The sequence below is a fragment of the Amblyomma mixtum genome, chromosome 2 (assembly GCF_055824585.1).
Source record: "Amblyomma mixtum isolate Tamu chromosome 2, ASM5582458v1, whole genome shotgun sequence".
NCBI classification, from domain to species: domain Eukaryota; kingdom Metazoa; phylum Arthropoda; class Arachnida; order Ixodida; family Ixodidae; genus Amblyomma; species Amblyomma mixtum.
Genome location: NC_143013.1, coordinates 294600057 through 294627246, shown reverse-complemented (window position 1 = coordinate 294627246; position 27190 = coordinate 294600057). Strand labels below are relative to the sequence as shown.

The following is a 27190-nucleotide window of genomic DNA, read 5'->3' as shown; positions in this document are numbered from 1 at the left end:
ATGCATCCCTTTGGATGAACCATCATCGGATGCACTTCTCGGCCACGTCGAATTTCCTTCCCACCACACGCTTGCCGTGTTCGAGAGAAAAATGCCAGCCATGTAGCTATTAAGGTGATTGCCCATTGTGCTAAAATTGCAATGCTCGGCGGTAGCATACGAAAGTTGTGCCACAACAACGGTGAACTAACATGCTAACACGCTACCGAAACCACCGTGCCTTTGACAGCCACAAAAAGCAGGAGCTAGCAATACTGACGCTGATATGGATAGCGGGAGGTCGTGGCGGAGGAAAAAGTTGACGATGATGATGATGGCCCGTGGCCTCGGGCACCATCTGTGGACGGCACCAGGAAGCTCATGTGCGCGTGCGTGGGCTCCGCAATGAAGCACATCGTTGCTCGCAGCAGAATCAATCACGGAGGCCACGGCGCGTGGCTCAAAGGCTATTCCTGAAGGCTATTTCCGCCTGGGTCGTGGAAAGTTTGGGTGTGGCCCTCACATGAATCTTTTTTTTTTGTTAAATATTTCCTTTGGGAAAACACGGTGCGGTCCTTGCACGCGTTCATACAGTATCCTGTTCCAACGACCTCCCATGCATGCACACATAATACCCACAGAAAAATATAAATACTGCAGCAGGTCATTTAGCAGGGGGTGCAAATGCTGCACAACTGCATTATAACAGCAGACTTTATTGCTTTTGCACTGTGCAAAACGTTGTACCAAACCAAAATCTGAAACGAAGAAGAGGAAAGGAAGCGAACCTCCTTGTTTCGGCGGGTGCGCATGACATGCTTGCCGTTGAGCGCATCTCCTTCGACGGGCTTAAAGAGGAACGGTGGGGCCCCGTCTCCCTCGCTGGCTGCAAGGGGTCGCACTGCCTCGGAGCCCTTCTTCTGTTGGCAGCAGTCCCAGCAGAGCACAGAGCCCTCCTTGCCCGTCTGGAACCACTCCTTCGAGCCTGACGACAAACACACAGAAGGGGGCACGTTAGCAGCCCCTCAGATGTGACTACACTCCGTTTCATACATAGCAGGCAACGCTGCGGAGGTTGCTGAAGTAGTGCGTCCACGAAACTATATTACTCCGCCACGTATCATTCGTTCTTCTCGAAACTTCGGTCGCTGTTTGGTATAAAACGATGTAGTAGCATTGAAAATGATGGTCGAAGCTGTGAGGCACTCAGTGTTGGGCTCTCTGGCCATAATTTTCACTGTGTGTGAGCTACTTTTTGGGCGCGGATTTAGTAGGGGCGATTTGCCCTACCAACCCCGTATCATACCGCCACGTGTACTTTTTGCTTCTCGAAATCTCAACGAGTCGCAGGACGAAAATGTGGCAGGAGGCAAAAAGAAGTCCAGAAGGTGCCAGTCACAGCACTTAAAATTTGTTGCTACGAAATATGCTTGGGTGCGCTTTGGTTGTATGGCGAACTACTTTTTGCGTGCGAACTTAGCCTGCGCGAACCGGCGCGCTAGCTTTGGCAGCGTTGCCTGCTGCCAAAAAAAGGCAGACTTCTCCAAGTGTCGCTTCAGTCCCATAAACAAAACATTTACATATCTGAATAAATTTTTGGTCCCTTCGAGTTTGGATCATGGAGAGACATCTGCAGATGCTAATCCAGGCTTTACAACATCGGAAGGGCACACTTTTGTGCTTACGAAAACAGTGTCTAAATTGCTGAGTATGGGCTTAAGGGGAGACCTGCATCTCTAGAGCCGAATATTGCGGAAAAATCGATTGTTCAAATCTTCTATATTCAGATTCGCAAGGTTCTTTCCCACTAACGAGTGAATTTTGGTGACAGAGGCTCCCATAGCTTGCGAAAAACTGCGAGATAAATGTGCAGTCCCGACACACGACTTCGCGAAAATGCATCAAATACACCTATTTTTTGTGTCCGAATTTCAAAACCAGCTGCCACAATGCAATCTCTTTGATCTCGTTCGTAAGAGCAGTTGTTTAGCTGTCTTTTGAGCCACAGTAGTACCCTGTGTTCTGCTTGAAAGGCTTGGAAAGAGGAGCACTCACTGGTCGCAAGGCAGCTGTGGCACATGTAGGCTGGCACTTCCCGGGAATCAGAATCATCAGCAGACTCCTCTTCTTCGCTTGCTGAACTCGCGTCCACTGCAACAGAGACAGACACAGTGACGGTAAACTGAAAATCTATCCACACACACATTGTGCTGAGGGGGGCTAAGCAGGCTAATTGGCCCATGACCTAAAAAAGTAGGAAAAAATGCTTTGAACGTGAGAAAAAAAAAAATCTTGCAGACAATCACCATGACTGTGTAATGAGACATTCAGCAACAGCTTGCTGTGGTGTGAATGTACTGTTTGCCATGCAACATAGAGGCACGTAAGCATAACCAATTCTGGCCACTGTGCAGTAAACGGTGCCACTTCCCTTTGCTAGTTTTTCCTCCACGTTACGCCAAGGACACTGCAGAACTGGAACACGTACCCTTAAGAGCTGTTGCCGACAGATTACAGTGCAGTCATCCGTCAGTTACTTCTTCCGTGTCCCATGTTCAAAACAATTTTTGCATTTTAAATAATGTGCTAAATAAAAAAAGCTACACTGTGGTGCAAATAGCATATGATAACATGCAATGCAAACAGTCACTCTGGCAATCGGCAAACTGAAAGACAACAAGCCTTGCGTTCTTAGTTTTTTCTTTCTTTCTTATAAGCAACGGCTCAAAATAACATCCTCCTCTTCTCTTCAGAAGGAAGGCTGTGTCAATGGCAGCATATCATTTCTGTAGTTTTTGCGGCAAAAAGAACAGCAAGCTAATCGCATGAGGGGTGGCGAGGGTTCAAAAAAGCAGATAAAAAAGGTGCGAAGTGTGGTTGGGGATCATCTACAATGCAGCGCACTATCTCGGTGCAACGGACCCACCGAATTCACTCTGCGCCACTTTGGTCAGTCGGGATGATGGTCTGCTTCGCCGAAGCACGTTCTGCCTGCGGTGTCTCCGGTGAGGCCGGGAAGTCGCCGCGCCTGGGGTCTTCTTCCACAGGTAGTAGAACTCCACCAAGTCAGCCTGTGTGGTGGTCAATAAGGAAACTGAGAATCACCTCTGCACTTCAAGAACTGAGTGTGCAAATCCATTCGCAGAAGGACTCACACAGCATGTTTGAGCAGCATTTTACAAAAGGCTGAATGATCAAAGGCAGCAAAGATAACTGGCAACCGATCACATGGAAAAGGCCAATGTTCGTTTCAAACGAGAGATGGATGAATAAGTAACAATGTGGCACTGACCGTCTCCTTGTGTGAAAGGAGCTCCTTGCGTATCTTGAAGAAGTTTTTGCCATATTGCCTCAGGCCCTTGACAAAGCGTTTCTGCACAAAGCGATGGCAGACAGACACACGAGTTTTAAACAGTAAAAAGAGCATCAGATCAGAGCATGTGAAACTCTAATAATTACACAGCAGAAGGAATCACTGCAGGGCAGACAACAGAACGCTCTCATAATACAGTCAAGCCCACTTATAACAATATTCAAGTGCCATGGAAATACAATTGTTATAACCAATAATTGTTATAACAGGGTTGTGCCGAAAAAAACGAAAGGATGACAAACTTCAGAGCATTTATTGACAGTAAATACCCAGAGGGGTTTGATTGTTCTAATGCCTGTAAAAGCTCGTTAAATCGAACTACAGGGAACCGGAACAATGTTCACCATTCACCGATGACCAAAGCACCGCCATCACTGCGCCACCGGGAGCTTTGCGCACCTCCACGTCACAGGAATCAAGCCGGCTTTTTGGAAGCTATTCTTATGGGAAATTCAAGAAGCATGCAGAACCAAGGGTGCGGTGACAGCCGACAAGAGAAAAACCGCGCTGGCTGCATGCACGCGCGCTGCACTGATTGATTAGGGGTACGCATGGCATGCGTAGCCAATGCAGCAATGCAGCAGCTCTCCTGACGCGATGACGCCTGCCTCTTTTGCTTTCGTGGCGTTGCTGCGCCAGCTTAGTCCATTGGTCGGCCCCACACATGCACGCTTTTGTGTTGTAAGCATGGTTTTGCTGGTGTGGTTGTAGCATTTCTTTTTTTTTTCTATAATGGTTGACACTCAATTACCAGATTTAATTGTTATAACCAATAATGTGCCTTGACAGCATTGCTATAAGCAGGTTATTTTACCATAGAACACATGGCAAAGCTGATGGTGCCATGACCGACCATTGTTATATTCAATATATTGTTATAACCAGTATTGTTATAAGTGGACTTGACTGTAGATGCGGTCCTCTGGTTGCCCCAGTGCAATCAAAGGACATCCCATCCTGGCCGTGCACACCACTTGCCTGGTCCTCGTCGGTCCACTTCTTATCGAGGCCCCGGGGAACCGGGTTCTTGACCAAGGCCTGCAGGGCCCGGCCTGTGTCGTACTGGCTGTCGTGGAGCAGGTCCAGCGCGTTGATGGTCGTGTCATCTCGCGAGGCTGCCAGGCACCCGTCCTCCGCCGAGCCCCCGTCACACATGCCCGCAAATGCCGCCATGCTCCTGAAACCAATCACCAGAGGTCATCTTCTCTCCCGTTGCCTTGATCCGAGCCAATGAGCACAGAAGCACGGAGAAGTGTTACAAGCACCATGGTGTCATGCACGTGGGGTCCCCTTCCCCTAATGGCAAAGTTACGATGGTGCCCCGACTCTTTCGATCGCACCACACACTGAACCTCCAACTCCGAGTGTCTCCATAAATTAGCGGCAGTGAGCGGTGAATGTGGCCTCAGCGAAGCCACGTGCACGTTACCGGTTTCTCCCGACACAAAGGAATGCAATAACAGCAAAATTATCATCCTGCCCACCACAAAACATCACTTAGAGGGTTTTGAGGCTGCCACTTCAGAAACAGGAATAAAACCTCTTTTTCCACTCCTGAAGTGACACCTTCAAGACTCTATAACTCAAGTTCTATGCCAGGCAGAATGATTTTAGCCTTACTGCATTCCTTGAGGTCAGGAGAAAACAGTGGCATGCATTTCAGCGAGTTCCTTGAAGCAAGAAGTTTTAGAAGCTTCAGACAGACAACTGTCAAGCGCAAAAGTTAAGTGCACTTACGGGGAGTGCGCTTCGGCAACCCAAGTGACACTTTAGGCTGCGCGGTGCTAAACGGGAAAGCAAAGTGCACTCGTAGTAAAAAAAAAATGGCGACAGAAAATGAGCGGAATTTCTGAAGAGGTCGAAGGAAAAGAAAAGGGACTCATAATAATTGATTGCTTAACATGATACACAATAGAAAACGAGATTCAACAATTTTTAACGATGAAAAAAAAAATAGAAATTGAAGAAAAGCCAGGACCAGCCAAGACTATCCAGAATTGCGGCAACAAGCAAGATGGCGGCAGGCAGCGATGTAGCACCTGATCTCGTTTCCTTGTTTTGTTGCTTCGCTTCCAGCCACAACGAAGACATTTTTTTCTGAAAACAGTGTTATAGCACGTAAAATAAAGTTCTACGTGCTTTTTATGCACCGTACATGTTTTGCCTTTGAAGTCGCTGCTGGCGAGGCTACGCACTCTGCCAGCAAAGTGTGGTCCGTGAACGCACTCCTAGCGGAGTGCACTCTTCCGCGAGTGACACTCCAATTGCGTCGTTTAGATGCGGCAAATTGTACTTACAGCGAGTGACACTCTCCGTAAGCGCACTTAACTTGCCCGCTTGACAGGGATATTACATAACCCAAATAGTAAGTGCACAAGGACTTGAATTGGATGAGCTTAAACGCCATATTTGGAATCAGTACACTAAAATATATGTTCCCTGATAATTTCACAATTGTGACTTCATAAAATTTTTCATCTATGATTTACTTACCTCCTAAAGGTGACAAAGAACTTTCGAGATAAGGCATGGAAAGCACCTACGACAATCTTGAACAATCTAGTTGCACAAATTTACAATCTTACCAGAAAAATCTGGTTGCCTTATGCATCACATGCAATAGTGATCACAGTGATTAACAAACAAACATCATAAAACTTTGCACCAATACTGAACGTTGGCTCCTTGAACAGCCCATATGATTGCGTGCATTTACGGCATGATGCTGTTGGGGGTGGGGGGTTGTAAAACAACTTGCTTGCTGCGTGGTGAAAGGTGTCACAGCAGTGCATACAGCACAGACTAATAACATGTTATCAGTGCATGCAGGTCGCTTCTACGGCCTTGTATACAATTTGGTGCTCATGCAGCATTCTGCAGTACATCCCCTCTGGTATCAGACCACCTGATGTGCTGAGTTGTATCAGGTCAACCTTATGTTGCATTTTTATTTCTTGCACTCCGTTCAAACGATTACATTAGAAACAGTTTACACTTTTCTGCTGAGGGCTGAGGTATGGCAAGTCTATTGGAACAGGACTATTGGAATATTGGACTATTGGAATCAGGACTATTGGAACAGAAAACTGTGTCAGCACACCGTCAATAGCTCTCGAAGATAATGAATTAGACTGGATGAGGTCACTGGCCAGATTATAGACAGGAAGGTGATGGCAGCTTTTCAGATGCAAATTGATTATTTCATTCTTAGATCGTTTATGCCATCCTGCTCTGTATAAAAGCGACACGTTTTGTGAAGTAAACTAGTTGAAAGTATGCGCTTCGTCCGCCTGTGTTTTCGTCTTTCAGTGCCTTTTAGCGCGATTTGATCAGTATGGCAAGTACTTCACAGTGATGTTTACACCTTCCACGAGGATAGTTTCAGCTTCCCCTGGAGATCCAGATTGGCCCCACAGGGTAATGGAAAAATTAGTGCCCCGGCGGGCTCTTCATTTACTCAGGGACAACTGACGGTAGTGTTGCCCAAACAGAAGGTGGAGCAGGTGCAAGGAGGCTAACCTGGCGGCCCTCAGGTACATCATGAGGTCGCAGTCGGGCACTCCGGGCGTCCAGCGCAGCTCCTCGCGGGGCATGCCGGGGGGCTCGTGGGCGGGCCGCAGTTCGGGCAGCCGTGCCTGGTGCCCGGGCCCCACCCGGATCTCGCCCCCGGCTGGCCGCTCGGGGCCTTCCCCCGCCACGCTGCCTCCTTCCAACGGGGGGGATCAGCCGCCCCACGACCGCCACCACCCACCGCTGCTGCTGGACACCCCCCGCCCTGCAAGTGCACACAGAGCGGCTCACACCTTGGCCCAGGGTGCAAGCCATCCCACCGGCTGACTAATATGCTTACTTTACAGCAAAATTACTTTACAGCCTTTCCTTTTGAGGGAAGAAAAGGCGCAGTAACTGTCTCACTTCTCGGTGGACACAGCTGCGCCTAGACAAAACAAAGGGAGGAAGGAATGAAAGAGAGAAAGAGGCACCGTAGTGGATGGCTCTGATAAACCCCCGCCACCTGGGATTCTTCGACGCATACTGACATTGCACAGCACATGGACATCTCTCACCTGCATCGAAATGAAGCCACTGCAGCCAGCATTTACAGCAAGCCAGGCATTCATCCTACTGAATGGGTGGTGACATTCACACAGACTGCAGAACACATGCTACTTCTGTTTTGTTTTTTAGCAAGGCAGGTGACCTTACATTGCAAGGCTGTGGAATCACCAAGAGCGTGACCCGTTTTGGACAGCACTTCTTCGCAAGCAAGCGCACATCATGGCTTGGAGTAAAAGTTGCACAAGTTAGATTAACACAGCCCTTGCTTGCCACGGTAACTATGGTCCCATTGAATGAGAAATGAGATGCGTCTGTGCATCAGGAATGAAGTACACAGTGACTTATGCTAAGCAGTGCATTAATTGCAGGACTGCCGATAAGGCATTCTGCGCATAGCATGTTTGCTGCCCTCATAAATGAACATGTCATTTCTATCGTTATTGTAAACAGCTTGTCCTTCAACTAAAGCATACTCCTACAATTTCATCACACAGTGCTTTCAACAGGCACCATTTTCCGCAAAAAGTGTTTTGAAATCCTGTTCCCCCACTACGAAAACAACCCACAGCTGCTCATTATTTCTCCCCTTTCTTTCGATCCTCGCAATAGTGATGCCACTACCAACTCACCAAGCTCGCCTCAGGCAAAATATGAACAAGCGCAACCAAGTTGCAACCTGTTGGGGACTGCTTACAGCTAGCACCCAGCCAAACAGCTGTTGCAGCACGATAGGGACTGCACGGCACACACTCTCTCCCCTTCCTCCCACCACAATTCTCCGGTGCCTCATGATTGATGGGCACACAGCATCACAATGCGACAATAACCGCTGCAGCACAGATACTAGCATCGATGCACGTCACACGCGCATCACAAGACAATGGCCGATTCACCCCCACAATGCGTGGCACACAGGCAGACACTGATGTGTGCCCTAAGCGGCCTTTCATCACACGTCCATTTCAGTGCTTCAGTTAAGCTGGGTTGTTGCCATCAAAATGTGCTACGACAGCTCTCAAATGTGCAAAACAACAATAAAGCAAAAAACAAAAGTGCAGCACTCCACAATGTGGTTATTTTAGCTGAAATGTTATCTTCAGCTGCTGGTTAAAAAAAATAAGTCCAGTGAGCTATTCTCCCCACATATGCAGGACCTTTCGTTTCCTGGCAAATCCCAATATTTGCAACTTTTTGCAGCCCCAGTAAATTTCAGAGAAGTCAGGTTGAACCCAATTTTGCCTTAAAAACAGCTAAACCAACTGTACAGAAATTAGCTACCATAATCCTGTTTCAGAAAGGCTGCCTCACTTCAGTGTTAGCTGCTGTGAATTTGTTTTACAGAGACGGCTTTGTTACTCATCCCTCCGGCCAGCTGCTTTGAACAAGCAATCTTTGCAGGGTTATTGTACCAACCATACATTGGCAAAACATTGCTCCAACAATGCAGTGCACTACAGTGCAATGTCGAATGTTTTTGCAGCTACAGTACATGTAAGGGTCTGGAGATGCAATGGAAGTGGTAATGTATGCAAACAACAGCAAGAAATAATGAAAAAAAAAAAGACACAAGCAAGTTCGTAAACACTTCCTCAGTACAAACAACCTTCTAGTCCAGGTTTGTGAAAATGAAGTGTTTCATGTCCATCAACATAACGAGTTCTCATTGTTTACTCTTTTCCACAAGTAAAAATTGCCATAAAGGTCCAATAAGAGAAAGAATTTCAGGGAAACACAAATTTCCACCAAATTTTCAATGCCAGAAGAAAACACAGCAGTTTCCAGAGCGCAATTTGAGAAAAGGAAGGAAACAAAATGCCATAAAAAAGGTCCCTCAATGTTCAGGAGCAATAAAAACAAATGCGAACAGCTCGCCACCCCACATGTTCCACTGTTCGCATTTCTTTTCATTGCGACAGCATGTGCAAACGCCCAATACAGCGATGCATACAACCAACTCTTCCGTCCATGTGCCTTTTCACATGTGGTTCCCACAAAGCCACGTCATAGTGTGACAAGTACTCTGAGCAAGTGATAAGCCAGGACAGGGCTTGCCTTTTAATCAATCACTGTTTGCACAAGTGGACCGCTTGGCATCATATGTCATGCGCATACGCTCGGGACAGTTCCCAATAGGACAAGCAAGAAAGGTTGCTTTTGTCCCAGTTGCCAGCTCGAAACCCCACTGCAAGCAGCTGCTTGTTTGAACAGCCTGATAAGAACCCTCTCGCAGCAAGAAAAATGATATATACACGATGAGGCTGTTTGCTCAGCTTATTTTTCGTGCTGAATTACCATTCTCCTGACCAACTGCTGTCACTGCTGTTTTTAATTTCGCCCGCCAGGTTTCACTGCAGTTTATCCATCGCTTTCCTTCATAGCGTCCCATTTTTTTTTTTCAAGCACTGAATGTTAGCAACACAATCATTTTGCAACAAAAGCTAGTACTAAACACCCAGAGACTCTAAGACATATCACTATGGTCAGTAATTTGTGTGCATACTAAACTCCCAATCAGCAGACCACTATGCGGAGGCTGCATGCACCACAAAAGTACATACATAAAATGCACGGTCGCTATTATACTTATTTTAATTTATACATGCGCTCACTACAAATTTTACACCTTCATGACCATTCTCAAGAAGCACAATTTATTTGTCTCAGCTAAATAATAACTACAAGAAAAAGCTGCTGTCTTTTGAAATAGCTTACATACTTTTGTTGCTCAAGAATACAGGAATGGGTTGCTCGCAATAAACAGGCCAGTACAAAGACCGAACTCAAACCAGACTTTTTCCCTGTGTGCTTTTCCACCCCCAGCAACACCAACAAACAGAACAAAACATTACTTAAACAATGCAATGACGGCTTGAAGTAACCCGCAATCTTGTGGCTTGTCCAGCAGTATGCATTTTTTTTGAGCAAATGATTCAAAATGGAACTTCACAGTGGCATTGCAAAGCTGCCGCTACAGATGAACACTGAGCAGAGGTGGTGGCATTTAAAAAAACAAAAACACAAAGGAAAAAAATGTTAACAGCCGTAGCGGACACAAACTACAGACCCAAAAACAAGGAATTTCTGTGCCGAGGAACACACTTTATCTATATGGCTCTGACATCCAATGCAAGAAATTGTTATCTTCCCATAATGGTACCAGGTTGCCGGGAGGGATGCTAAATGTACCCTTCAACCTACTCTGAACAGCTACCTTATCATCATGCTTGAGTGATGCTCTGTGCTTGACATTTGAAACAAGTGCCACTCAAACAGCTCAACTGCCAGTGTTTACTAGATACTTGAGGCACACTTGTAGCTGGCACTGTCCTCTTGTACCTGCAGCCATATGCTCGAACTATCCTGTTCACTGGCATTCTCGCTCTCGCGTGACACAGGGTCTGATGCAATGCAACACTGGAGTGAAGGGCTTTCGTGCACAAACTGAATTTTTACTAGACCAATTTTTTCAGACCAAAGCTGACTCAAAAGTGCCGATGGAGGGGCTCTCTAGGGGTGCTGAACATTAATACAAGCACTACCCCGACCAATGAACCCTATGCAAAAACATAATTCATTTTTAGATAAGCATATGTTTCACTGTTTCAAAAGGTACTTGCAAGCGAAAGCTCCACTGTTTGATCCATGTTAGTACACCTGACAATGCGTCATCAAACTAAAAGGAAGCAGCGATTCCATCGGTATTAGCCACGCCTAGTTTTGCTATTTCAACCAGTCCACTGCTAGACTGACTACCAGGAGTGACGCTGTTGCTTCGCTAGTGCAGAAAAGAAACTGGTGGCTCACACAAACATGTATGAGACAGAGTTTTGCTTTGAACCTCAAAGCAGATGTATGCTGAGAACACAGTCTTGGTGAAGAGAATATGGTTTTAACAATGCACATGATTGGCCTACAACTACACAATCTCTGTCCTGGGTGTGTTCGTTCATGTACGTCATTGGTTTGCACTTAACTCATACGTCTAATATTTTTATTGCATTACACTTACCAAATGTCACTTTCAATTTTGCCGCCACCTCTAAAAGACAAACAAGCCCCTACTCCTGTGCACCTTTCTTCATAGCTTGCACAATTATTTTACATTTATTGCCCACAAAGAAATTCTTCTCTCCAATCGCAGCTTACATCACGCAAGCTATACATGCAACTCTAAGTGGCACTGTGAATACTAGGCACATGAATGTGTTCCAACTGCTAACACATAAGCTTTCACAGAACAATTGTTTTTTCTTCGTACCTTTCCAATGTTCCTTTTACCGCTGTAATTAACAGGTCAGCAATTGGTACAACTGCAGTCTTGGGTTGTACTTTCTTACTGCCGCACGTGGTTATGTTACTTCAACCCTTTTCCCCAGGGTCTCTGCTAGGAAAGATACCAAGCTGCAATCTGCCCTAATTTGCATACCAAAACCAAAGACAGCCTTGTGTCTGGCATAATACGAGCAGGAAACCTGCAAGGGCTTTGAAACATCAATCCACTCCCAACCCTGTCCCCACTGAACCGGCCAGTGAGTGAAATGTGGCATGCATCAAGACAGTGCATTTGCTGCCTGTAACATGAATTAAAAGTTACCAAGCTGAGAGTGCTTAATTAAACAGTATAGTGGACTACGTCCCCTGCCCTATGTTTCATTCCAGCTGCTGCAGAGGTTCTGTAAACCATGAGAGCAGCAGTTGATGACCTATATGAAATTTCAACAAACATACACAAACAAACCCTACAGAAGAAATTTTACGCAACTATGCAACAGATAGCATGGTTTTTTTCAGTCTTACAAAGCGTAATGGCCAACTGACAAACAACATTTGCATTTCCGGATACAGAAAATCTGCGCGCTTTAAAAATTTTGACACTGCTCGGCTCATGGCTAAGAAGTATGTGTGCGTTTGGAAAACAATTTTGATCTCAATATGAGCACGCTGGGTGAACCTCGTTAGCCCTTTAGATAAGCCTAGCTTATCTAGCACGGGTCATTTTTAACAGATACGGGAACCCAGCTTGTTTAGTTCAGCCTTGTGTAGCAGTGCACTGTGGCTGGAAAAAAGAGTTGACCCTACAAGTTGGTGGCATGCACACCTGCATTATTAAAAAAAATAATAATAATAAACACTAGAGCAGTGGATCTTGGAGATGCTGGTGAAGTGGAAATGACTAAGCATCAACTTGGATTGCAGACAATTTCCATGGGACACACAAAATTGGCAGAAACACCATAAAGGTTCCTGCCCACTAGGCTGTAGTCAGATACAGCTTAAGTCTGCAGTGAAGCTCCGCCCACATTCGGGACTGCCGCACAGAATTCCTCCATGACAAAAAAGCAGTCAGTTGTGCAACCCAGGTTGCTATTCCCAGGCAACCGCTTGCGACCATTCATTCATTTAACTGCCACCTGCCATGGTGGGCAGGGCTTCACTCCTAGGGCTTCACCCAGAGGCCTCATTTTCTTTGTAACATGTCCCCCTCTAATGATCACGCATTAAAAAAAGAAAGTCTGGTGAGGACACTATTTATCACTCTACTCCAGAGGCTTGTCACACATATTTATATATATTCTAAAGCCTCGCAGACAGCATCTGAAAACTGTCTTGTATGTATCTGTAAATCAAACGCCATTTACAAGCAACAACAGCTTCGATGCAATACGATGCCAATTAGCTGCACACTTGCACGTTGACACCACCTGCCATGAGTTTATTTTATCGTTGTGCTGAGGATAAGTGTGGCCAAGTGCAGTCTTCATCACTCTCCAAATATCCCCTGACCTTTTAAAAGAAATAGTGAGAACGGAGCACCTTCTTCATAGAATCACACGCTCCAAATTGTGCAAAGCATCAAAATGTTATATATATGACAAAGCTTTGCGCAGAGCACCCCCCCCCCAGATGTCGTAAACATGAAAACAATGCCACCAGTCCATGCAAAAATGAGCTGCAGTGAATATGCAACCACAGCTTGCAACCTTCTGCTTGTATGTAGGTATAGCCTGTTCCAACACAGTAAAATCATATCACTAGGAAGGTGGAGCAGGTCCTGGAAACACCGCCCGGTGCAATAATTAACTTGGTTTCATTTGGAATTCCCCCATTAAATAAATGCTGTATGTGTCCACCAATTTCCGTAGCTTTCTTTGCATTTCCATCTGTGTGACATCCCAAATGGCACTGAAACTCCCTTGGACGTCCAGTGGACATTCAGGACGTCTATGGGACGTCCACGGTAGTTTCAATGCCCCTTGGGATACAGCATTCATACAAGGCAGCACAAGCGCTGCCACAGAAAATGTTACACGTCCCATTCAAATGGGTACACACTCCGAATTTTTTGGATGAGTGTTTAATTATTGTTGGAGTGGTGCATAGGACCTAAGTAAACATAGCTCACCACATGGAGTCAGGCTGCACAGGGAAAGTAATATTACAGCTGAATTTCTTCATACATTGCTTTGGCTTCAACTGCTAAACAGCAGCTATGATGTCACAAGAAAAGGGGTCTTATGAGGCACAGGAAACTGCAATATAATAGTTCTTTGTGCATTCACTGTCATTCCAGCCCTGGGGAAGGCTAGAGCAAGAGCTGGAGCAAATTAGGACGACAAAAAAGTGACTGGATTGCAATTTTCGTATGATTCAAGCAATCTCTACTTCACCTGTGATGTCAGAACAACCATTTGCCCTCTGAAACCATTAAATTAAAACCTATTTACTGGACGCGGACAAACTGTACACGGTCATCCATGTTTACCGACTCATACATCACTGCAGAGGATAACCACGCAACAAAAATTTGCCGCCTACACCCCTTGAGCACCATTCATGCCAATGAAGCATGGAACAAGATGCCAAGAGAAATTAGTAAAAGCATCGCAGTCGGCCGTTCACAGGAGGTCGCTTGGGGGGCCCGCCCCACATGCGGAGGCGTTGCCGCCCTGCCTTCCTCGGACAAGGGCGAGCGCGGCGGCGCGAGAGATAAGGCTTGCGACGGGCCCCCGCGCAAAAAAGACGACCAGGGACGGAAAAACAAACAGCGCACGGGCAAACAAAAAACGCCGTGTCCGCGGGAGAGCCGTGCGCGCGCGCGCGCCAATAACAATGGGCAAGAACACACAGCTGCGCGTGCTGCAGCTCTCCAGCTTCGGCCGACAAGTCGAGTGGCGAGGTGAATACAAAAGGCCATTTCGCCGAGCGTTACTGTTCTCTTTGTTATTTTCGGCTCCCCCGTTCCCCCCCTATCGTCTCTCCCAGCTCTCTAACGCATCTCTGCCGCCTTTTGAAGAAGCGCTGCGGGGAAGCAGGCGTCTGATAATAAATACAACAGGAAAGACGCGAGAAGGAGCAGGCATTCCTTTCACGTAGTAGTAGTAGCAGCGAGACTGCCTTTTTTTTTATGAAAGAAAATAAGGCGGCAAAAGAACGCTCTGGGTCATGAAATGCCGCTGCAGCAGACACCGGCGCCGGTCAAACACATCCGGAACACGACCGCGCAAGAAGCAAACAGAAAAAATGAACTGCGGGGGAGGAAAGGAGGGCGGCGAGAAACGTCTCGCTTCAACGCGATCGGCGACGTCGGCGGCGCAAGCGTTGCCGCTGCGGCTCCCCTTTTAGCGCCTCCTCGTTTTTCTTCACGAAGTCAGCGCGTTTCAGAACAAACAACCAACCGTTTCGACGCCGGCTCAGCGCCGATAAGCAGGGGTGGTTACGACACCGTCTGCTAGGATTTCTCGCGCGCGCGCTTTGCATCGTATGCAAACCAGACGGGGAAAAAAAGAAGGCGCAGTTCAGAACAATTTTTAAGCTAATCGCCTAATTGTGTCGGCGACCGCATAAAACGCCCGCCACGTGCTGGCAGCGGAATAATAGTAATAATATAAAATAACGGCGCGACGTTGAACCCGTAGACGAGGCCGAGGCGGAAACGCATGCCAGCGCGAACCGCTCGATTACCACTGCTCTCCGTCGTACTTGCCGACGTGAAACCACGAAGGCGGTCTTTTATTCCTCGTTTTCTTGTCCCACCACCCTTCTCCGCGCACATTCGGCGCAACTTCCTTCAACGTCCAGTAAACTGGCACGCTGCTCACCCGTCGGCCCGCAAAATAAAGGTCAAGGCTCGCCACAACGTTTGCTACTGGTCGACTAAGACCTCATTCCTCATCCCATTCTCTCAAAGCTCTACCAAGAAATTGGTCTTTTCTCTTTTGACACTGCAATCAGTGGGCAAACCTGCGCTAACAGCGAAGCCGAAGCTCTCCCAGCGAGCAGGCACAGACTAACTGAAGGAAGCGACAATGACGAATCTCTCACCTCCTGCAGAGTTTTAATAGCCACCCTCCCCACAAGCCCACTTCGATTCGTTGCAACATTACAACACGCAGACGAATCGGGACGCAGATACTAATCGTGCCAATAAAAACATCGCCGCACGCGCGTGCCAAGTTGGCAAGAAGGTGCGAAAGATGCTGCTTTTTCGCCGCGCGGTATTTTGTAGGGCCATAAAACTGTACCCGAGAGGCATTACCGATCGCCTCAAGGCTCGAGGTCGCCCACATTGGAACGTCGAAGCACACAGCCTAATGATCTCTAGCGCGCGCATGGCTTCATGCAAAAAAACGTGCCGCCCATCGTGCGACGGTCCTCGTTCCGTGCATGAGCTCAGTGGGCCGATCTGGCCAGAGTTCTCGCGTTTCACCAGAGAATTCCGAAATTATCGAGCCTAGCCCGTGCGCAGCGACGTTCGACGTGATCATAGCACGCGAGCAATGCGCGTATGCACAGCAGCGTAAACACCGATAAAAACAAACAACACACTTACCCCAGTTGAAAATCGGGCAAGGCCTCTCAAATGTTCACGGTATCGAATGCATATAAGCGCCAGTTTGTCGCCTGGATGCGAATTTTTACGAGCTTATCGTTAATTACTTCCAGCCATTGCTGCTACTGCTATCACGTCCGCGTGAAACTGCGCCGGCTTGTGCGGAGCTATTCGCGCGCTGCGATGGCGGGACACCGTGCACGCTTCGGGCACGGTCGCGCTAAATGCACATCACCGATGCGCTGGTGCATCAGTATTTCACGTAAATACGAAAACGCAATGCACCTTAAAATATGTTAGGCCTAGCGAACAACGCTTGCGGGACACGGTCAATTAGTCAGTACGGCTAACGCGGACGGACAAACTTTTCGCTGTCGATACGTAAGAGAGACATTTACCTTTGTATTGCGAAAAGTTACTTCCTCGATGCGGGGTCATGCCTTCGTCGCCGAATCGATGATTCGGCTACAAAGAGGAGGCCAATCCATTTCTATTTACTTCCAACACCTCCGCCATGTTGAAAAACGGAGTGACAACTACACACGTCACGGCGACGTCACGCCCTACGAAAGCGATAACGATCGCCGCGAGGAGCCCACTCAACCCTGTGGTCTTAATCGGTGTTAATCGGGGGTCGCCTGCGGTCGCCACCTAATTGTCGTCGCCCGTGAAGTGATGCGACCCGCTCGCGCGCCGCGAAGTCTGGGCCAATTCCTCGCGCTTTATTTCCCGCCCGCGCGCGCTGGTGGCGACGCACTCGCCGCATCACGGACGGCTTGTGGCTCGCGCACCGAAACTGAAACCTCTGAAACCGCAATTTCGCGCCCGTCGACGCCGCTGCGGTCCCTTGCTCGCTGTTTCAGCACTCCCTTGCCGCTCCCGCAGCTGTTGCGCTAGCGTCGCGTCTGGCCAGTTTCAACACGTTGCTTGCGAACTTCGCCGTTCTGAGGAATGAGAATTTAATCATTTAGAAGCGAAACACTGCACCTGACAATAGTTGACGCGAGACTGCGCAAAGCAGCTATCTGCGCCCCTTCCCAATTTGATTCGTTTGCGTCGCATGTGATGACGCTGTGCATTTAATGAGTAATAACCAACATTGACAACGAATACGGATTGTGAAAGGAACTGTTTTATAGAAAATAAGTAAATCGTTTAGTTTTCGTTACAATCAACATGGAGGCGGTCAGCGGGAGACGGCAAAAATTTAAAAAATGTTCAGCAACGACGTAGCCATTCAAATTCCAAATGCTTCATTAAAAGCAGTAGATGTGAGCGCAGTTTTTAAGCGTTTCATTTTTCTAACACAGTCGAGTTGTTGGACTACTCGAATTTAGATCGCATTGTTCTCTAATTAAACGCATTTGTTTCCCGCGCCACATCGGTTGTATTGTGACGTCACGCTTGCGTGACGATTGATTGACGTGCGCCATGGTTGGGCCATCTGCCTGCTCTCCAGTGAATCACAAATGTCGATCGATTAGAAGTGCGCTCTTCGTTAAAACATACAGTCCACCCTAGATGTTAGTGGAGTTCTTGTTGCTGCTCTGAACTATGGGGTGTGGGAGAGGATGCCATTCTAGCCACTACAAAAGTTGCCACTACAAAATGGACACCCGTTGCATATCCAATAAGTTTTAAAGCAAAGCTTTACTAGCCTAGTCAAGCCAAGGTCATCGGCGGCGGATTTGACCTTCAGGTGGAAAGTGGAGGAGCGTTGGTGGTGTGGCAGCAGTTGGTTATATTAACTCTATGATGGCAGCCACATGGCGTATCTTCTCTCATTCCCTCCTTTATCCCTTCCCTTAAGGGAAGGCGCGGTTCAGGTGTCCACCGAGGTGTGACGGATACTGCGCCATTTCCTTTCCTCAAAAACCAAAGCAAACAACAAAACAAGAGGGCCGCCGGTGTTGTGTTCATAGGCGTAATTGACAACGATCTAGTCTCTTTGGGTTTTGACTACGAAAGGAAAGGCGCAAAACTGGCTCGCTGGGTCAATGGACAGCTCAATCTCTCCTTCATGCAAGTGTGGTTGGTGTCCGCCTGCTAATAAAGCCTGCTTTTGCACAATATTCCGTGCTTAGCAATGTTAAACCGCCCGCGATTTTTGGTTTAGTTTGATTTATTTGGGTTTAACATCCCAAAGCCTGTGACTTCCATGTTAGGATAAGGAACATTCTTGAATACGGGGGTTAGTGAAGGGCTACGGAAATTTCAACCACCTAGGGTTCTTTAACGTGCACTGACATCGTACAGTACACGTTTTTTTACGTGCGAGGCTGGCTATGACTTTTTCATGGATTTTTTAATGCGAAATCAACTTCATTACGTTTACGAGAAAGCCAGCGGCGTGTGTGTGTGTACTTTCAGGTGGTACAGAAAATCCCAGCGATGGCAAGAAAAATGGTGACGTCACTAAGCGGCCATATGACGCACTCAAAAAGCCGAGAACCGCCACTTCAGACATTCCTAAATTATATATGACGCAACGGTTTGTCGTACAGCGTTCCAGAGGGTGTCATACGATTTCTTGCCGCATTATATAGCTTGCATGTGCTAGTCAAGTAGGAGGCTAGCTTGTGACATGGATTCGAAGCGATGACAAATGCACCGTCAGTTATGACTCTACCCCTTCCCTTAAGCTTAAGCGCGGTTGAGGTGTCCATCAAGATGGACCTAGGGTAGTTACAGCACCATTTCCTTCCCTCAAAAACCAATTTTCGTATCAAAATTCTTATGCAATGGTTCGTCGCAGTGTTGCATGGTGGTGTCATGCAACACGTGTGTGGGGGTGAGGATCGTCAATGCATCCAGGGAACAGCAACGCTTTCGCATTCCCACATTTAGGCAGTGTTTCAGGAGAATTTTAATTTTTTTCCCCAGAAATTTACAGTTCTCCATAATTTTCATACTTACCTTGAACAGACGTCCGTCTTTTGCCTTTGTCAAAAATATACAGCCCAAACAGTTTGCTTCAGACCCCTGCATGCGTGGCACCTTTAGCATCCCTAATCTTTTGAAGACTGACTTCTGTACTCTAACATCCCAATTTTTTACTGCCTGTATTGTGCTAGAGAGTTCCACTACACAACTTCTAAGAAAATCCCTTGAGCTGTACTGCCACACTCAGTATGACCAGCAATATTCATCAGGTTCACTTTGCGAAGCAGTGCGATTGCACTTCTGCCGAAATGTTATGCACTCAGCATCCTGCAGTGTGCACACATTCATGGTGTCGTGCATCATGGTGCACTTATTTTCTGTTAAATGCACACAGTGCACACTGGAAGTCATGCTGAGAACAGCTGTACATTTTAGACAAATGCTGTAGCTTTCTGAAGACATGCCATGTGATTAATAAAATCTTGAGCACTTCCATAGATGATAGACTGTGCAACTTACGTACAAACACAATTATGCTTCTATTCAGCCCATTTGCAGTGTTTCAGAACTTCACGACCTTAAAGCTGGCAATCCTTCACTGGAGCCTGAAGCCAGAAATATGGCAATATCTGGAGCAACAAAATCCAGAGTGTGCAGTTGCCAATAAATAGATAACTGCATTGCTCCATGTGCAACAAACTAGGCCTACAAAAGATATTAAGCAGAATTATGGCTATGGTCACTGAAGGTGGAGGCACCGCGTTTAAGCGACCACTCTACGGTGGTTGGGCTGCAGGACTAGCTCACTGGCAGCACCAAAAACCCTCCTTAGATGCTCCCTATCATTCAAGCAAGAATGTGAGTGTAATTTTGCAACTGGGAAACAGAACAGCACGAATTGCAATTGTAGGATGACCATCATTAAAGGCATGCAGTGGAACAGGTTGAACATTAAACCTGCAAAAATGCATTGCATATAGAATGATTGGTTTGGTTTATGGGGTTTAACGTCCCAAAGTAACTCAGGCTATGAGAGACGCCGTAGTGGAGGGCTCCGGAAATTTCTACCACCTGGGGTTCTTTAGCGTGCACTGACATCGCACAGTACACGGGCCTCTAGAATTTCTCCTCCAAAGAAATTCTAGCCACCGCGGCTGGGATCGAACCCGCGTCTTTTGGGTCAGCAGCCGAGCACCATAACCACTGAGCCACCGCGGCGGCTGCATATAGAATGAATAGGCACAAAAGCCATATAGACGACCTTGCTGATCAAGAGTTATCCAAGAGCACAGGCTCAAAATGCATATCTAAACCTTTAACAAAGTGACTTTTACGTGTTCTGCTATTGCTTGGATATCTGCTCATCATATATCAACAACATACCTGGAATGAACAGATTTTGATGGCCTATGGTACACCCCCCGTGATGCAATCTGAAAAAGCTCAGATCACCGATAGATGTTCTGAATGGCAGCATTCTCTGCATGTCCATGGGATGTGCACAGGGCCCTTTGCTTTCGGGAGTTCTTTTTGGAGAATTCAGGGGATAAAAATCAGTTAATATTTTTTGAGCAAACCTCAGCAAAAACAATATTCAGTAAAAAGTTCCATGATTCGAGTTTTTTCGGGTAATATCTAGCAGGAAAAAACAATATACTACATATGCACCCTCATTTGTGCGGGACATAAAGAGTTATCTTCTTGCTATTTCAAAAACGTGGAAATAGCAGGTTGCACTGAAAAATGATAAACCGAAACAGATTTTTTTGCTCATCTATCAATTATTCCATTGAGTGCATCCCTACGCAGCACTTGCACATTGATGCAAGGCCTGCCTGCATTTGTACATAGTGAAAACAATCATTCAGCATCTCGGCCACCATTGTTAATGTGCAAGTGCTTTGGGGCAGGACATCATTAGTGTGAACAGCACTTGCTATAGTGATGCCAACGAGACATCTCATCACTGTCCCAGTTTAGGCCTCTCATGCAACACTTTCTAAACCTATCCTGACATTAAGCTGCATCATGAATAACGAGCGCTAATAAAGGTTTAAAATCCATAGTTTACTGAAAACGCCCCTCGGGAATAAGTGAAACATACACAAATTTTTGCGCAGCATCTTCAGCTTTGTGCACTGGAAAACGCATGTTCTCTAGAAGGCGCATTTTTGGGTAGACATAGGGTTTAACTCGACGTTTAGGAAACCTGTTCTGGGTAAAAGGTTTTACCCCAAAACAAAGGGCCCTAGATATACACGACTAACTAGATTGGTGTATCCTTGTTTTCATAAGGAGGGGGAAAGGGTTGAAAGGTTAACATTATGGACAATGCACGCTGAAGTCAGGACTTCAGTACAGTCAGCTTTCCGCTTTCATTTGCCATGTCCCCATTTTCAGAGATGCTAACATTGTCTGCAATATTTAAACAAGGCAATTTTTTAGACCACTAAGATAACCACTGTTCAATGCTCAACTGAGAGGTAAAATGAGAAATGTTGCTTCCGCAGGCAACCTTACCTTCCCTTAGTGTAGCTTGATGCAGCTGTCAATTTAAGTGGTGGTAAACAAATTTTTTGCATAATGCAACTGACTTTTCCAAAAAGGGTTCAGCCGTGTATCAGTAACTTGATACAAAAAGAAGGGTTATAGTCAAAGCTTTCTTGCTTCCAAGAACTGTCCCCAATACAGTATATGCACTCAAAACTCGAACAAGTGAAAGCCACATCATGCATGCGCTATACAGTCAGCAGGTTCAAATAAAAGTTATAGAAATGAAACACAAGCTTGATAATTTATTTATTCTCCAAATAAAAACAAATTTCATGGCAGATATGTCATTCTGTATTTCCTCTTGAGACCTAACACTTTTCTCACTTTCTTTTCCGCACTGTTTGCTTGAAAAATGCCCTCACTGCTAGAACAAGCTTAGCTATTACAACTATAAGTGGTACAAAGTCACTTATAAATATTTGCATTTAAAAGAAAGGTTACAAAGCAGCTTACTGCAGTATGTCCGAGACCTGCAGAATTCTCAGTTTGTTTCACAATTACACATTTCACTTTGACATTGTTGCAAGAGAATATCTTGTAGACACCATACTGCAAAGTCCAAGATATGATCAGGTGACAGCAAATCTAAGTCGAAGGCCTTCTGCAAAAAGCACACCTGCGTCCATTCACACATTTTCTGGCAAGGCAATACTTACATTGGAAGACCACAAATTCGCGCGAATGTAATAGCTACGTCAAAGAATATTACAACTGCAGTTGACAACTGGTCTCCAGCATTGTAGTTAAACTTCATGCAAAGCATAAACACTTTGCTTAAAGTTTGGTAAGCTCAGTTATCTGATAAAAAAAAAAAAAGAATATATAGGTACCAAAGGACTATGCTCAGTCCATTCTGTACATGGCAAATTTTAAAGTTTCAGGTCTGTGTGGTAGATGTAGCAGCGTAGCAAGCATGTTTACTCTGCAAGAAACTTTACTATGGCAGTCAGAAATAGTGTTTTTCACTTGCATGGTGCGTCACGAAGTGGTGATGTGTAATACATTACTGGCAAGTTTTGGGGGTTGACAAGGCAATCAGGGCAGTAATCTAATCAGAACGCCTCAATTAGAAAAAAGAAAAAGAAATATTACTAAGATATAGCAATTCTACACCACAAATGTACTGCAGTTTCTGATATCAGCAGTGCATGGTTTGTAGGCTAAGACTACGTATATGATGTTCGCACGTGTCAGGTGGTTGAAAGCAGAGCAGAGCGTGCCTTTAGGAAACACTGAATGCTACATCGGAAAATGGTTCACGAGCAAGATTCGCCTGCTCTGCCTGGTCGACAGGTGGTGAAGTTCAAGGTGTAGTGTGCTTGAGGTTCCGTTCAAGTAGCACTGACAGGTGCAAAGCCGAGCCAAGAGGTGTGCCAGCCTAATGAGATTTGGACGGAAATTACGCGGAGGTTTCATGTTGACGGGTGTGTAGACGCGGATTCATGAAGTAAAATAAGAAAGTAAGCAAGATTATACAGGCAGCAGCTGAATGGTCCACAAATGGCACTTTAAAGCAGCATGGCCTGGGCAGCCAACTTTAGCGATGAATACGTTGTGTTTAGCTCAGGTAGTTGAAAGTGACCTAGCACATAGCAAGGACTTTTCATCAACACAAAGGAACATGCAACAAAGAAAAGCGTTGCAATTAAGCACGCTTGGGAATTTCCGCTTCTTACATTTAAAAAAAAAACACTTAACAGCTGAACTTCGATCAGAAAGGCAGTTGGCTCTTTACGTAGAAGCTACTGCCATTCACTATCACATGCAAAAACAGCTTTAAACGCTGACCTGCTGTATCTCAGCTACAAGCAGAGTCTGCCACACGTCCGTACTGCGGGGTGTCTTCCTGCGAGGAAGGCCTCCACTGCACCATGTGCCCTTGCATTTCCAATCTACTATATACAGTCAACCAGTCAATAATGCGTACACACAAACCAAATAAGGCAAACTCAAATGTACACACTACTGGGCAGTCCACGCTTATTACAGATTGTGTCAAAAACACACTGCAACTGAACTTTAGTATGCACATGCTGCCTAAACATATCCCTATGACACAAACCACACATTTCACATACTTCACAGTCTCTTCCACAATGCATGGCTGAACAGTTCAAAGCACAGCGGGGACTAGCACGCGTCAGCCTATAAGTACAGAACGTAATTATATTTCCTAACTGAGGTAAAAATCACGAGGGTGTTAATCATGCAGCCATAGTGCTGCAATAAATAGTCAAAAACAGGCTTGAAGACAAAACCTCACGCGTGCTTCTAGTCTTGCAAAACAGACGTGACGTAAATTCGTCAACTACATGTATGGCTACAAAAAAAGCTTGCCAGCACATGTAAGCTGTGTGCACAATAAGGCCTATGCAGTTAAAAGAAGGAGAAACAGTTTATATTTGTAAAATCGAATCACATAAATAACTTCGCCATCTAATAGGCTGATTTGTAGACATATCTCATGACACCGCTAATTTGTGTGTTTTAGATGAGTGCAAACAAAATTGCAATTTTCCCAGCTCATACTGGTAAAACAAAGCAGATCTTCGGATACTGCTTTCTACAACCCACTTCCTAAAATATCACTGCTTATTGTCAATGAGACTCAATTCCGTTGCAAGGAAAACCCCGATGACAAAAACATGATGTGAACTTTTCCTCTTGAGCTACTTTTGCAGCCCATCGAAAGTTCATTAGCACAACAACATGCAGACTAGAAGCAACTTGAAACCGCACGCAGAAGAATACTGCCCCACGCTAAGCACTGTTTAGAGGGTGCCAAAGAATGAGGAGCAAAAGCACTAGGAATAGAACACATCCCGAAATGTTCTTTTTGTGTTGAGGTACAGAGACTGGAGTGAAATGCTCAGGCAAATTTGCTTTACAAAGCGGGATTAACGTGGGAATGTCGTAGAGGCAGCAACCACTTCTGAGAAAGCGGATAGTATGTGGCAACATTATTTCGATGCACTCATGTGACATCCATGGAAGACGAATATGCCGCATCATTACCTTTGCTGAAGGCTTTTGTCACGTGACTGCACTGCATGACACTCAGAGTCAGGCAGGAAAGGTGCAGCAAAAGTGGCGAGGAGTTTGACAGCTGCAAAAACCTACATATTCAAAGTTGGAGCCCGACAGGCTGCACTTGCAAAGTTGGTTCCGAAACGAAACGCCGAACTAAATTGCTGGATAGACAGAACAATAAAACCGAAGGCAGTGACTAGGGCACTGAAAGTTGTCTGTGGCCATGCAGTTTGCTTGCAAAGCTGGCACAGTAGTATCACAAGCACCAAGCAGTTGGTGGCATCATAGTTTTGAGGGCATCGAGTTAAGAGGTGCATCGATCGCCGAGAACGTGCAAGCGAGGCAGCTGTATATACATGATGCTAGACTTAAAATCAGCAGCTCTTATAATGTACAAACCCACGCAAAGATCACACTAAGTTTGCCTCCCAAATTTACAGGGTGGCAACTTTTTTTCTCTTTGTGATGCAGTCTATGAAAATGAGAAAACAGTGTTTTGAATAAAGTAAACATACTTATCTCAAAAAAGCCTTACACAAAATACAAAGGCACAACCTTTACATAGGGCTATGCAGTAAATCATGCATTGTTTCTACTTCATCTGCTTGCGGTGTGTTAGCCTTGATTTTTGGTGGGAGTACAGACATACGTATATTGAAATCCAGCTGAAGCTACATGGTGTGGCAGACAGAATTGCAACACTTACTGTACACCTTGTAGTAGGGCATGACCACACACTCAAGTCGATTCTGCATAAAATACATATAAAAAAAAATTCCATTGCTTTCATGGCACTCACAAGCATATTTAAACTGACTGCAAAAGCTCATTAAAAAAAAAAAAAGTCTCAGGCCACAAACTAAAAGAACTTCGCGATGGAGTAGCTTAAAAAAGATAGCCAGAATGCCAGAAAATAACTGCCATCTCGAACAAAAGCTCAATGACAGGCAATAAGACCTCAAAATTTAAGATAGGGCGCACAAAGTAACTGTTTGCACCATCACAGATTCTCTCAAGTCAGTTCTGCGCTGCTATGTTTTATTCCTCCTACTGCCAAGCTTCGTGGCACAAACTGCATCACCACAGGCAGATGATACTTTCAAGAAAAAGAAATCGAGCCATGAACAAAGTGCCTGTGACTGAATTTCTCTTCAACCGTTACACCGCTGTGCTTTACAGGCTCAACATCCCAACATTACAGGGCCACAAGTAAAGCCTTGGCCAATGACTCATGCAGGTTCTTGCCTGCCTTCACCAGATGGGCATCCAAGCTTGCCATCGCTATGCTGCAATCATTGAGAACATTCGATGATGAATGACGAAGGCCAGCGTCCTTAACCGCCCAGACAAGGAGCGGAACAAGCGAGAAGTACCGGGGGCTGTTCGTCACATGTGCGTGACACAGGGTGGCGCTGTAGTGCCGCAGTCACCGTCCGGTCTGTCCGCAATGCCCTCATTTCCAGCCGCGTCGATGACGATCGCGCTGTCAACACTGGTGTCTTCCTGAGGCGATGCGAGCCGTAAGGCACTTGGTTGGAGACCGCAGTCGCGTGAGCGGCGAGGCCCACCGCCACTTGTGATGGAGGACTCGCGCGACAGTGGTGTCCATGGAGACTGGTCCTTGAGTTCTTCCTGAAGCTCCTTGTAAGGAGCTGTGCCACTGAAGAACCGCAGCTGGAGCTGCTTGAACACGAAGCCCTGCACAAAGTAGTTCTGCGAAAGAAACGCGTGTGCCGTGGTTGACATACTCCTGCTATGTGAACCAAGTACAGCTTTTCAACTTTTCAGTAATATCATGGCAGTGTTGCCCAGATGGTTGTTCAGCATCTCATAAAGGATCACAGTGGCAAAACATTAAGATTATGAGCATGTCCACAGAGCGCTTGTCAATTGCAGCATCGTCTAATTGCCTGTTTTTCCGGTGTGACGCAGCCCCCCCTGCTCAGTCCATTCTGCCACAGTGGTGGCCTTGATGGGACACTGAACAACCGTCTGGTCGAAGCTGCCATGATATTGCTGAAAAACTGGACATCTGCAGACGAAGGTAAATGGAGGATACGCCACTTCTCTAACTGCATTCACGTATGCTCAGAGGCACGGAAATTATGAGGCATAGAGCAGCCATTAGTGGCCATATAAGTGACAGTGATCTGCACGACCGTGAGGAACCAGGCAGACTGAGAAATAGTGTCCCAGTGCAGTTAGAATGCTGCAAACTGCACTGAAATACTGAATGTGAATCTTGATGCCCACCATCTTGTCTAAAGAACACATTGTGCATATCTGCATACCTACACTGACACTGAAATTTTGCCAGACATGTGCAGTATCACCAACTCCAAAGAATTTTGCAGTTATTACTTTGCTATATGCTGTCTACTTCTTCATTAGCAATGAACTTCTTTAATATAGACAACTATAAATGTAAAAACTCCTTCCCAAAAGAAGCAAAAGAGCACGGGTCCTTCCTTCCTCAACCATAG

The 27190-nt window shown here is 46.0% G+C and overlaps 2 protein-coding genes across 8 annotated transcripts in view; both read right to left on the bottom strand.

The window, feature by feature from the left end:
- LOC149364543 (uncharacterized) overlaps positions 1 to 16788 on the bottom strand; it is a 49395-nt gene extending 32607 nt beyond the window's left edge. For all 6 annotated transcript variants that reach the window (XR_016289202.1, XM_089574491.1, XM_089574492.1 and 3 more), the window contains exons 1-7: positions 16640 to 16788; positions 6872 to 7127; positions 4331 to 4529; positions 3272 to 3352; positions 2906 to 3050; positions 2035 to 2130; positions 768 to 964 (exon numbers count right to left, since the gene is read on the bottom strand). Coding sequence is in view for 5 of the 6 variants with exons in the window: in XM_089574491.1 (XP_089430617.1) it covers positions 768 to 964; positions 2035 to 2130; positions 2906 to 3050; positions 3272 to 3352; positions 4331 to 4529; positions 6872 to 6945 (792 nt within the window). In the remaining variant the exon portion in view is untranslated. The remainder of the gene's footprint in view (positions 1 to 767; positions 965 to 2034; positions 2131 to 2905; positions 3051 to 3271; positions 3353 to 4330; positions 4530 to 6871; positions 7128 to 16639) is intronic.
- Positions 16789 to 21906: 5118 nt separating this feature from the next.
- Positions 21907 to 27190, bottom strand: part of anne (polyamine-transporting ATPase anne boleyn) — a 127778-nt gene continuing 122494 nt past the window's right edge. For both annotated transcript variants that reach the window (XM_089574490.1, XM_089574489.1), the window contains exon 28: positions 21907 to 26420. In XM_089574490.1, coding sequence (XP_089430616.1) covers positions 26094 to 26420 — 327 coding nt within the window. In that variant the 3' untranslated portion in view covers positions 21907 to 26093. The remainder of the gene's footprint in view (positions 26421 to 27190) is intronic.